General features: G+C 36.1%; 1 protein-coding gene across 2 annotated transcripts in view; it reads left to right on the plus strand.

The window, feature by feature from the left end:
- HMGCLL1 (3-hydroxymethyl-3-methylglutaryl-CoA lyase like 1) overlaps positions 1-13,882 on the plus strand; it is an 83,828-nt gene that overhangs the window by 46,223 nt on the left and 23,723 nt on the right. Inside the window, exon 7 of one of the 2 annotated variants that reach the window (XM_040060389.2) lies at positions 2,159-2,347. The exons of the other annotated variant lie outside the window; for it this stretch is intronic. Within the exon in view, the coding sequence (XP_039916323.1) occupies positions 2,159-2,347 (189 nt within the window). The remainder of the gene's footprint in view (positions 1-2,158; positions 2,348-13,882) is intronic. 2 annotated transcript variants of the gene reach the window in all.

Below are 13,882 nucleotides of genomic sequence, written 5' to 3' on the forward strand. Positions count from 1 at the left end.
TAGGTTTTGGTATTATTTCCAGGAGTAGGACTGTTCACATGCCTAAGAGGTTGCATTGCTGGTTCCCTAATTCCCATTTTGATCAATGCTTGGTGTGAAGGCAGTATTCCCAAAGGGAGCAGCATAAGAACATGCGTAGCAAAACTGCTCAGTGGTGCAGAACACAACCCTGTTCAATCAACAAATCTGCAAATTCATAATCACATCCTGATTACATAGAAAAAACAGTGTGTTCTCTTCTCCCACACTCTCCTCTCAAAAATCCACATTGAAAACTTAGAAAACTATAACTAACAAGCTGCCTTCTACTATGGTAGAATAGAAAATTCAATACAAACAACTCCCATTCAGCTTCCAAGCATGCTTATTCTTCTTTACATTAAATATAGATCTCTTTTTAAGGATCACTTTTAAGTTTCGATTCTGAGGAGTCAGTGATGATCCTCAGCTTTTTAAGTTTCACCCTCCCTTCTTCCATCTTTCTCCATTCAGGAAGCTGAAAGACCTAAAGACTGAGATGAAAAAGAAGTGAATGCAATATGATTTCTAGCAGTTTATGTAGTCCAAGTTATGACTAAAATACTCATCTAGAAAACTTTGAATCATGCATTAAAAAGAACAGGGTGGGGAATGCAGTACATTTCTTTGCCCTGATCTTAAAGAAACATTAAGGTTTGTGTTTAACTGAATGTAATCCACCACTAACTGCAGATGATCCTTTTTTTTCTTACAACAGTAGTCTAGTTAAAATGCCTGCCATATGTTGAGGATATAAAAATATTCTGTGAGATTAATCCCTTTTGCATTCCAGTGAATGTCCCTTTCTTAAAATGTATGTTGAATTTGTATGTATATGAACCAGGGGATCTGACTTTAAAGCACAATTTTACCACATTTGCAATAGTCATAGCACTTCCAAGCCTTAAACAGGATGATTCAGACTATTTCAAGTTCTTTTTCAGCTGTTCTTTGAATTAAGTGAGCAGCAATATTAATCCAGCACTTCCGAGACTGCTGGTGCAGCATTTTGTCCACTTCCTCAGACATGCTCACAGTAAATCCACTGATGAAGTCCTGCAATTGTTTTAACAGCAGACTGCAGTGTGACTTAAGATGTCTTTTTGGAAGAGGATTGTATTTTTTCATTTCTAAACAGTTAGTTTCTAAACTGAGGTTCCGTTCCAGTGGAGTGGTCTTTTGGGATCTTTCATAGGCAGTGGGGAATCATAAAGGCAACAAACATATTGAGCAGCTGAAAATAAGGTGGAATCTTTCCAAATGAATCCAACAAAAATAAGATGGAAAGATTCTGCCTTCAATTCCTGAAGCAATATTTTCAGTGAAAACATGATTTTGTGCTTCTGAATGTGTTTCTCTCCATGCAAAAATTATGGAGCCAGACCTCAGTTTTCACTCATGCAAAGAACTCCTCAAAGACGTAATTCCAGAAATATTTAGGGCTCTGCTTACATAAATAAGACCTATTTGCATATGGTTTCATTCGATATTAAGAAAATGTTTAAAGCTTAAGACTAGAATGTTAATTAAGTTGCAGTTATTTGCTTTGTTAGTATTTTCATATTTGATTTCACGAAAAGCAAGCAAAATTAATACTGCAAAATTAATGTTGACTGCAGCATATTAGAATTTCGGTTTTCATTGATTTTTTTAGTGCCTAGAGAAAAGAAAATCAGGCTTTTTCTTAATTATTCTTTATTTTTATTGGCTTCATGTAATATGCAAACAAAAGGACAGGTCTTTTCCCTGCACAGCTTGTGTGCTAAAAAATACATGGAGAAAACCGAACAGCTGGGAAGTCCCCAGAGAGAAGAAAATGTTAGTAAAGGGCTTGACAGAAACTTAATTCATAATGTTAAAATTTTGATCATTTGGATTCTGTGGGAGAGTCAGCAAGTTTTTGATGAATTTGACTTGGTTAGATATTCCACATATAGGATGTAGCAGAACTATAAAATAAGATAAGTTGTTCTTCAATGGCAGTTTTCAAGAGTGAATATAGGGTGTCTGATAAATAGATCCACCTCAGTAGGTCAAAACCTAAAACCTGTACAGAAGTATATCCTTTATGATGTATGTTCTTGACCCTATCTTATACTCTTTCATCTTGACCACTTGGTGTTTTTCTGTTTCTAATCAGGTATCTAAGCGGCTGTACAGTATGGGCTGTTATGAAATCTCTCTGGGAGATACAATTGGTGTGGGGACACCTGGAAGTGTGAAAAAAATGCTGGAAGCTGTTATGAAAGAAATTCCTTTGAGTGCTCTTGCTGTTCACTGTCATGACACATATGGCCAGGCGTTAGCTAATATCCTCACAGCCATACAGGTGACTTGGTTTTTCATTTTATATATACAATAATAGTATTCTTATTTTAATACAGTGTGCAATTTTAAAAAATCCTGCCATTAAAGAAATCATTAGAAGAGAAAAAAGGCACTAAACTTGAGGAAAGTATTGCTTACACATCAGATTGTCTACTGGTATTATTGCTGTTGCTTTTACCAGGAAATGTCAAACCTTATCTATTAATTACCTTCAATTGCATACAAAATCACTTAGAAACAGTGATTATTATTACATTTCATTGACATTAGATGAAGGAGGGACATTAAATAATTTTTTTCTGATATCACAGATTTCAGTTTTCATAGGAATAGCTGTATGTTTGTTTTCCACTAAACTAAAATTTCTGCTTTATAGATGTGTCTCAAAATAAAATGGAATAATGCATAATTGCATCTTGATTTCAGATGGATAAATCAAAAATACTGGTAGTTATGTACACAGAATAGTCTAGATAATTTTATCACTATTCATATGCATTCATTATTCTTTTTTGTTTATCAGTTATGCCTTCCAAATAAGATTAGCAACTTTATATCTTATTTAATTAGCTTTCAAATCTGTGCCTAAATAATCAGAGTTAATTTCTGTAAGATTTTTTTCCCCCTTGCATTGATACCTTTTTCAGAATACGACAAAATGCAGAAAACAGACTGCAAGTTCTAATGTAGTTTTTGTAAAGATATAATCCTGAGATATATCTTAATATGCATATACCTTCCTAAGGAGATCTGCTTTTACTAAGCATTACAGATCAAATCTATTTACAAATTGTAAGCATTTATTGTTCTATTTTATACTTAATGGCAACTGCAGTTTCCTTGCAACTCAGGCAGTCATTTTAAAGGTCAAAGTTTCCTTTGTCCAACTTATTATTTTGGCAGAGCTCATATTATGTTATTTAGATACAGTTGTGTTAACAGTATTGGTGTTATATGCCACAAAAGGAACAAAGAAAGTTTCAGTATGGGAATCCGCAGGTATTCCATTAAACAGGGTCTGGTGGGAAAGGTTCTAACTTTTACTCACTATTCACCCTTACTCACTTTTACTGTTGCAAATGTTGTGTGTATGTACCATGGGATAAATAAATTGCTAATTTCACAGTTAGCTTCAGTTGCAGATGCAATAGCTAAAAGCGTGAAAACCCCTGAGCATGGGAGGAGTTGGCCATAAAAATACTTGAAGCATTGTTTTTCAAATCCTTCTTTAAAGTAATTGCTGTCATGGTGCCTACTAAACACTGAACAATGGCTAGGCTTTGTTGACTCCAGTATTTGTTGTAAGTGATTTTTGTTTTATGTTTACCTCTTGCTCCTATCTTTTTATTTAGTTCTTAAACCAACTGTGTAAGAGCTAAAGGAAAAAAAAAAAAAAAAAACCACAAACCAAACCAAACCAAAAAACAAACAAACAAACCAAAACAAAACAAACCCAAATTAAAAAAAAAACAAAAAAAAAACAAAAAAAACCAAAAACACAAAACCACAAACAAACAAAACCACCACAACCTTCTAGGTACATAATGTGCAGTTTAGGATAATTAACATGCAAATTCAAGATAGCAAAAGACTTAAAAAGAAATTCCTGTGCAATCTTTGCAGATTTATGGGAGGGCAGGGTGCCTGAGACCCCCAGAAAACTTCCCTCTGTTGTCAAGGTCTTCTACAGTACATGTCTAAAGGGTGCAGTGGTTTTGGCTGAGCTGAACTTGTCACAGACTTTGCCAAAAGTCCTTGATGAAGCAGGCATTACACAGTCTCTCTGACTGGCTTTGGGCAAGCAGCTCCTTGGCTCACTTAAAAAAGGTCCCCAGGCTTTTGGATCCTCACAGATCCTGCACCTCACAGCATCCTCTCTTGTCTCTGGTCAAAAACCCAAGGCAGCTAGCAGTGAATTATAACACTTTCTAAAGCAATACTACTTCTAAAACAGGGACTGTGTCTAAATTGCAGATCAGCTGTGTGGTAAAGTGCTAAAGCAAGTGGATCAGAGTGCCCCAGGTCATTTCTAGTCCCTACTGTCTGGCTTGCCCGTGGTTTTCTTCCTGCCAAAGATACAGGAATGGCAGAGCACTGGAATAAAACCCCTTGTCTTCGATTCATCTGCTGTTTCCTAAACCAAGCTCTTCTCAGACATAATTCCTTTCCCTCTTTCCCCTTTATGGGTCTGCATGACCGACACAATGTTTCAGCAAGAGCAAAATGTGTTTGGGGGGTCGTAGAAGTAATAGGCTACAGTTATTGTTTGAAAACAAGTTTAAAGAACATTCAGCAGACAAATTACACTCTTTCTAAGACATTGCTGAACAACTCCAGGCTGAGTACTGTTGTATTGTATATTGTATTTCCTAAGAATTAATGAATGACAGCTGGAAGGCCACAAATCACTCTGCACTAATTAAGGCACTGCTTCGATGGGAGATCTCTTAGGAGTGGAAAGAGTTGCTGGTGATTCAGTAAGTGATTTTTTATACAGATCACATTGTTTCATACAGGATTATACTACCCAGAATATTTACTTTCTTTTGGGGCTGATCCAAAGTCATCTGGAACCGACAGGCCATATCTGTATAAGAAGTTAGCAGGGTAGTAGTCTTGCAATTTTAGTATTCAGTTTTATATGTGTTGTTTTAGCAAAAGGATAGGTAGTGAAAGATAGGAGAAAGATTAGCCAACTTTTAAAGTGTAGGTAATTTTTTGAATTGCTGAAGCGAATAATACAGATAGAAAGGAAATTCACTTTATTTTATGAAAAGAATCTGTGTAAAAATGTGAGGAACATGAAATGATGCTTCAAAACAAACCAGTAAACATTTAAAGTAGAAACATGACTGGCTCTTGGTTACATGACTTCATATAAAACTACCAGAGTATAGAATTTACCAAAGAAACAATTCAGAAGATGGGAAATGATGTAGACATCTAGCTAGCGGTTATGGTATTTTGAGTAAAATTACATGTGTGGGTTAATTAATGTGACAAACACATAGTGAGGCTAAAGAAATAGTAAAACACATAGGAAATTGTTACAGACCTCCAAGGAAGGGTAAAATGATGCGTCAGGAAACTTCTTTCTTGAGAGGCCCTGTTAAGGTAGGCCATTGATCTGAAATTTGAGTTTTGTTGACAGTTGACTCCCGTTGTGTGTACAGAACGGGTATGGAAGGAAAAGTGCTTAATGGAAGTGTTAAATAACATTTTTCCTGTAAACCTTGTGTAGTTGCTAGAAATAGATTTGTCTGTCTTTATAAACATATATTCAAATATGATAAAGAGCATGCTAAGAGGCAAAGAGGATATTTGTCTGACTGTGATACCTGAATAAAGGAAACAATCGCATGATAGTCCCATAGAATTTTATCAAATTGAAATTGCTATCCTAATTCATTAAAATGAACTGATCCCTGCACATTAAGGATCAAATTCTAACTTAAAGAAAACAAGTATAAAACTCTAATGACTTAGAAGACCAAGGATTTTTACCACCTTGTGTAATCATGTTCACCTTACAGGACACAATGAGATGAATGAGATTGATTACATGCTAAATGAAACTTCTTTTTATTAGTTCTTTCCTTTTCCAGAAAACCAGAATTTTGAAATAAAATACCCACTTTAGTACCAGAAACAGTATTTAGCAAGCCTTTAATTAAACTTTCAAGACTCAGACTGCAAAATCAAGATTTGAGAGTTCAGGCTTTTATTACAAAAATAATAATATCCCCTTTTAGAGAGCTTAAAAATTTAATAATATTTTATGAATTTCTTTAAGATCCTTGACTTTTAAAGATTAAATAAACTTAAGAGAAAAGAAAATCCAAATAAGAATGGCTGACTGCTGACCTTTTTTCCTGCATCACTTAACTAAATTGATTCTAGCCTTTTGGTTTATGTTCAAGACCCTAACTAAACTGCATATTTTTGTGCATCCAGTTTACTTATGTAGTAAAATCTAGGTTCACTCAAAGGCATTCAGTATTGGTCTGGGTGTTTTAACTGCCAGAAGCAGGAGGGGAATCTGAACATAGGTGCTGAAGTTCATGGTTTATTAATTTACAAGGATTATACAAGGATCATTTTTTACAGGAACAGAGTTTACAACAGCCAGCAGCATGAAATGGTAGAGCCTAAGTTAAGCTACTAAAAATCCTGTGTGTTTAAAGTTCTCTTCTCAGTGATTTCCATGAACTTCCATTCAAAACATTAGATGAGATGAATTTTCCACCCAAAACTATCCTCTAGATATAGCTGTCCATCTTGTCTTTTATTATTATTTTTTTCATTTTTTATTTTTTTAAAAATACAGGATTTGGTTTTTATATCTGTTGATCTTGCTTGAAGTCACAAGCTGTCATGGCCCCTTTCAGGTGCAGGTTAGAGGCCATCTTGCTGCTGAGATCTCTTGCCCAGGAGCTGGTTGCTGCTAAGGATCCTCAGTGCAGGCTCCCTCTCTATCTGGCAATGGCTTTATACCTGAAGCTCTAATGCTTGGCTCTTGCCCGAACTACTCTGCAGCAGCCTTGCAATTGTACTTGTGCCATCTTGTACCTCTCTGATTCTCATTCGTATCCTCACCTCTTGGCTTGGCTTACTGGCTTACCCTTACTGGCTGGTTTTGTCTGATCTTGGTTATTCTGTCCAGACCTAATTCCAGTCTTGAATCTCTGACTCAATTTATTGGCTTTGTTTTTCTAGTGATGTTGCTACCACTGTCTGCTTGGCTGTGACTCTGGGGTCCTTGCTTGCCTTCTTTTATGGAGCAGTCTGTCCTTGCTGCTTTTTAGGACAGTCGAGTCTTTAGAGAAGGGCGTAACAACCAATAACCTAAGCTTTAAGGACAGCTTTTAATGGCAGGTAGTGGAGTGGGTGCTGAGAGTTGGCAGATCTCATGAGCTTTGATCTTGGAGCTCAGCTGGAGGCTTTGTCTTGCAGAGGCAAAATATTCCTACTCAGTTAAATTCAGAAAGCATTTCCTGGTGTCTGGGTGTACACAAAGCCCTAACAGTTCTTCACTTGCAGCTCTATTAGTAAGAAAAAGTACTCAGGAAAGCCTGAGAAATTGGTGTTGGTGTCTGACAGCACTTAAATGTCTCTCTCAGGTGCCAGATTATGTTCGCTGACATTTTCCTCTTAAGTTTTCAGGTCTGCATTTCTGTGACTGACAAAAAAGAATATGCCTGTAATGCCCATAGTGATGAATTTCCAAAGAAAAACATCATATGTAAGAACACCTGTAGCTGAAAATTCACTTAACATTTGTATTCTGCAGTTAGCTCTTTCACCTTGGATTTGTCTGGCATATTTTAGTAGATATCTACAAGGCTGAGGACTCAGCTTAGTTTGTCCCAGTAAATGAGTAGTAGTTACAGCTAGAAGCCAAGCAAGTTAGGTGTCTGAATAGAATAGAGGAGTGGTAAAATAAAATAATGGTAAAATGGCATGAAGATATGGATAGAAGTGGTAGAAAGCTGAATGGGAAAAAGACAAATGTATGTATAGTAGTTTCAGATAAATTTCAGGGTTTCTGTTGGTGATTTATGACCTTTTTACTGAATTAAACGTACAAACGTATACAGTCACCAGTTAATGTCTTGATTTAAAAAGAAGCAGCAGGATAATTTTCTTCAACTGCTGGCTACTGGCGTAATAAATTATAAGCACAATACCTTTACTTTAGTTTTCATGAGCTTTATATACTGATAAAGTAATTAAAAAAAAAAAAAAAGAAAAAAAAAATAAAAAGAAAAGAAAAAAAAAAGAAAAAAACCCCAAAACAATACCTTATCATTCTTCATTTGTAAGGAACACTGTTTTTTTATTTCTCTGAAAAGAACAATCATCCAGAGCTATAGTGCAGTACAATGAATTGACACTTCAGTTTTAAGGCAGAGATGATAGATAAGTAACTGTGAAAAAGTATAAAGCCTTGCATGTACTCGTGCCAGGAATTTCTCGTATAACAATGAATATTAACTTTTTAGCTGAGGAAGCCAGTCCAGTCAGATTTGACTGTTGCTACACGCATCAGAAAATACTGGTTTGGGGGAGTTCTGTAGTAACTGACAAAATGAACTTGTAGTTGTTGATCTGCCAAAATTCTTGCTTCAATAATACATTAAATGATACTGATATTTTGGTTTTTTTCAGCAGTGTGCAGGGGCACTCACTACCTGGCAGTTAAATTATTTAAATATCTGAACTAAATTGTAACAGAGAAAAAAATGATTATGACAATTCAATTAAAATTTCAACACTGTCTTACAGACTGTTTTTCTAAGCTAATTGGGAGGTACTATATGGAAATAAGGAAACAGAGAGGACAGGAACCATAATATACATCTTGGATTATCCTTTTCTAATTTGACATGTCACTGTACTTATGGTTTTTCTTCTTTTTTTTTTGTTCTTTTTTTTTTTTAATGTTTTATTTGTAAAATAAAAAAGAAATAAGGATTATCTCTTTTACTTTGTGAAGTGCTAGGAAAAAAACAGAGGAAGATCATCAGATAGTTTTTATGATTTAAAACTTAATTTTTGAAATTGAAATTTAAAAACAGAATAGATTTCAAGTTTTGTGTAGAATGTACTTTTTAGATTAAAAAAGCTAAGGTATATGAGTGAGCAAATGATCAAAATACATATATGCCTAATCAAATTATCTGAGCCCTGTAACCTTCCATTTCTTTTATCCTGCACAACCTGGCACTCTGAAGATGTTATGAAGCACAATATGAGCATAGGAGAGACTTGCCATATGAAGCATGCAGATATTTGGGGATATTGAAAAAACAATTGATGTTTGCATTCCTATTTTGAGGAAAGCATAGAAATGGAAAGGCTTCAGCAGACCTCACAAGTTTGCTTTCCTCTACTGTTACAAATATATGCCAAGAAACTGAAGGAGATTTAACAGAGATCTCTGGAAACTAATTTCAAGGTTCAGATGGGGAAGCATTACAAAAAATTCAGCTTGACTGAGAGTAGCTGTACAGAATTCAGGAAGGGCTGGTCATACTTCAGTATTTTGCTGGAATTCTTTGGGCAATCACTGCCAATGAAGACAAAGGATGTACAATGGCCATCATATGCTTTGATTTTTCAGAAAACAATTTACAGTGTTCTGCACTGGAAGTTCATATTAAGGTGTGGAGGCATGTAACAAGTGGAAAGTTGGCTAAATGGCAGGAAATAAATGGAATTATGAAACGGAACTTCTTTAAGCTGGAAAGCACCCATCAGCAGAGTTGTGGATATATTGGCTTGTACATCCTAGGTTTTCCTGCTTAAAGGAATAATTTGCAATAGTGTAATGCTCATGTTAAGGGTAATTGTTCTAGCTTACAGAAATTTAATTTCTTCAAATTTTAGATTTACATTGTGAGGAACAGGATAGCTAGCACAATTTGTAAGTCGAAATCCGTGTAATATTCTAAAACATGCAAAAGAAAATGAGATCAAACATATGAGAATGGGAATACACAAAATTTTAGGTAAAGCAAGAGACTTTATTACAACATGCCTGTTCTTTTAAATAAGGGTATTCCTAGATTTCTAATTTTGGATTTTTCTAAGAACTAAATTATCCTGAGCACTTACTAGGTATTTTCTGTGTTTGAAAGTATAAACAGTACTTTTGAATTATTTGTTAGCAAGCTAGGCGAAATGTTGGCAGTAAAATAAAATTCTTTAGAAAACATCAATTTGCCTTTTTGTTTCTGTTTCCTTTTATTCCCCCTTCCCTGTGGAAATGACATTGCACTTAGCTAAAGCTAGCAATTAAAAAAGCAGCTGTTGGAGACAAAGAGATAAATGATATTAGGAAAGCACATGATTAGAATTGTTTTAGATTGAAAGCTAAAAAGAGAGGTGAATAAAACTCAATTTGAAAGCAGATAAGCTAGGGGGGAAATGGCAGGTGAATTATGCAAAGGTAGCAGGCTGCAAAGGTTAGGTTTTCTTCCTCTGAAGAAAACTTAAAAAGAGGGTGTCTGAGGAAGTAGAAAAAAAACTTACATTTGATCAAATAATATTGCTACTGTGCGCAGTCAGATAGTTACTGTTGTAAGTGAAAAAAAATACTGCACAAATGGATAAATCAGACCTACATATGGGAAGAAAATGAAAACATAGGTGTTCATGCTCAAAATCTGACAGATGTTTCCCAGTATTTTGTCTTTTTTTTAAAATTGGTTTTACAATTTTGCCTGTAATATCAGCAAAATATGGAATTAAGCAAATGAACAGGCAGCACAACTCCTGCTCTTTTCTCAGATCAGTACAAAATAATTCGCAACCCTAGTTTTAGTCTGTCAGATCACTACAAAAGAATTAGCAACTGTATTTTTATTGCTTTCTACTGCTTTTTGCAGAATGTGCACAGTGTTCAATTTCTGAGGAACTAAATTTTTTTGACCCTTATCCTTATGCTTTAGAAAATCTTGATAGTCTGAGAGTCCACAAATAAATTAATCATTACTATTGTTGCAACTGTTACAGTATGTCGTGGTTTCATGTTCACCAAATTTTGCTTGCTAAATTTAGTGTCGTTTACTTTATTTTTATGGGAGAGGATCAGAAAAAGCAAAGCAGGCTTAAGCTTAAAAATAAACAAATAGTTTTATTAACACACACTAAAAGAATGGAAAAGTTGAAAAAAAACAAAACCAAAAAAACCAAACCAAAATGAAACTCCAAAACACTCTTCCCTCCCCCTGCAAAGTGTTAACTTTCTTATAAAACAACATAGAGGGACACAACTTGTGATTTTTAGTCAGTTTCACCATTTAAACATAATCTTTCATCACTTTGGGAGAGGAGTCTCTCTAGAGTCCTATGGGGACATTCGTCACAAGACAAAAACAGTCTTGTAGCTCCCAATGTCACAGATCTGCAACTGCCTGGAGTTTTTGCAGATTGTGCAGTCTCACCCATTAGCAGCCTTTCCCCTGGCTACTCATGGGCCTCTCAGTGTATCTGGGGTACTGTTTAAGAATGCTTCTTCCAGTACAAAACAAGGATTCTCATCTTCTATCTCTAAAATCGTCTCTATCTCAAAAGAAGTAGAGACCTCCTTTTACTCCAGGAGCCGAGGGCGTCAAATCACTTTCTCTTTAAAATCCTCTTCGTCTCAAAGTCTGAGAGCTCCTTTTACCCCAGGAGTGAGGGGCTTTAAGATTCTAACTTAAATTTCAATTATACCAATCCCCAGCTTTTGATTAGAACCAGCATTCCCCCCAAACAACATTAAAATATTACAAGAAACAGTCCATTTCTCCATCGCTTACACTAGAGAAGTCCTGTTAAAAATGTCCACATCCTCAATCCCTCCTTCTAATAATCTTTATCAGTTCTTTCACTCTTGCCCTACTGACTTCATGCTGTGTCTTTTTTACGTCTACCTGCCTCTTTTTTTCTCTCTCTCTGGGAAGGGTTAGGCCTTAGAAGCTTCATGTTGCTAGAAAAGGGTTGAATCTGCGCAGGCCTGCAGCTGCCAGGTGATTTCTGTCCCAGGCAGCAGTCTCTCCCCCGCTGTATCTCAGATCAGCTGGGCTTCTCCCCTCCACTCTTTTCCTCTCCGCCTGGGAATCACCGGAGGAAGGGAGCGGGCAGAGCTCTGCCCACCCCTCGGTGACAGTCGGGGCGGCCTCGGCCTAAATGGGCCCATAGCTGTTATCAGGGGCCCGGCAGAGATCCCTCCCTGCTCTGGGGCTTCCTGGCTCCGGGGAGGTTTTTTTAAAGTAGTTGATGTTAATCTGCAACCTCTCTTCCCCTGCCAGGAGCCGATGGAGCCTGGCCAGGCCTCGGGGCAGCTCCCCCCGCAAAAAGAGGGGTAGGAGGGGGTGGGAAGCAGCAGGCCCAACTCGATGTTACCTGTTCAACTGGCCGGGAGGAAAAGGGCTGACTTGAACAAAATCAGGATTTATATAGGTACTTCCTGAAGTCACATTTAACATTCTCAGTGGTCAAAGCAGATGCCAACATCCCAAACTAGCCTCTGATGTGTCCCTCTCCTTTCTAAAACAATTCTAAGGTCCTGACAAGTCAACACTCCACATTCTTTCTTAACTAAAAACGAAACGGTGCCAACCTATGACACAGTATAATTGGGAAAAAACTTAATGGCAGACTTTGTTTCAGGGTTCTTATTTTTTGAACCTTTTTTGGGATAGGAGGGGGAATATATTTGTTATTGTGTATTGAAATAGCAGTGAGAGTTTCTGAAGCAAAGATTTGTTTGCAGGCATACACCGATAGGTCGCCTGCATGTATGTTTCTTATTTGAAATGAAACTTAGCATACTATAAAGGATTACTGAATAATAGAAATGTACATTGATTTAGCTGCCTGTAATATGCCAATTAGATTTCAGAAGCTTTCAGACCTAGTTATGAACCAACAAACCTCAAGTTTGTTTCAGGATACTAAAAAAGAGAGTATTTATCAGGTATAGATTATACTCATCTTCAAATTACCTCACTTGAGCTGTCTTGGAACAGTTGACATGACGGTCCTTTGGCTTACAATTGAACCTGAACTGTCTTCTAAAATATTTTTAAACGTTTGATTTTCACATGCAAATCTCTACATCTTTCTTTATATCTCTGCAAAATCATACTAACTTCTCACTCTGTGGTCTAAGTGGCATATGAATGGAAAATCATTGCAGCAACTATACAAATAAAATTTGAAGTGGTTTTAGTTTTCTATCTTAAAAGCAAAGATCATTTCTATACAAATAGTATTGAATCTGTGTATTTATTTAAAAAATTAATTTGGCCCAGATATTCTTTTTCTGTGTTTGTGTCCTCCTTGCATGCTTCTACTTTTTTTTTCTTGGAATACTGTTTTATTGTATCTTGCCTAATTATGTCTTAAATAATTTAATTTCTGAGTTTCTCATCCTGTAAGTGGCATTCTTCTGCACATTTCATTCTGTGGTGTTCGTGGTACATTCCAATTTAAATTTCATGATCATTTTCTGATTCATTAAGTCTAGAACTATGAAGGTCATACTGATTTGATCAGTACCTAAAATACATTTCTAATACTGCTTTCATTAGTGTGCATCTTTGTCCTCTTGTGAATGCACTACTTTTCTATGCAAAAATAAGCAGATTCAGAGAATTTAAATGGTTCTGTAGTCTTCATCAGATTTCGTTCTGCTGCATCCTTAGTTGACATATCTGGAACTGTAGTTCACAAAAGGGAAAGAAACTTCTCATAAAATATGAGAAGACAATTCTGGCTTTTTCACGTTTTTCCAGATTATAAGAAACTTGCACGTTTGTGCTTGCAAGCAAGGCTCCCACAAAATAGCTCAGAATATAATTTAGATACAAAATTAGCAGATTATAGTTGCTTTTTAGCATAATACTCCACACACACAAAGTGTCTACACTTTGTTGTCCTTTGCCTTTTTGCAATTCTTTGCCTCTGTCAGTGCTTAAGCAGAGTAAATATCCTGCTGGCAGCAAGGAAAGAATGGCAAGAGGAAAGAATGATGTGAACAGATACC

The sequence above is a fragment of the Hirundo rustica genome, chromosome 3 (assembly GCF_015227805.2).
Source record: "Hirundo rustica isolate bHirRus1 chromosome 3, bHirRus1.pri.v3, whole genome shotgun sequence".
NCBI classification, from domain to species: Eukaryota; Metazoa; Chordata; class Aves; order Passeriformes; family Hirundinidae; genus Hirundo; species Hirundo rustica.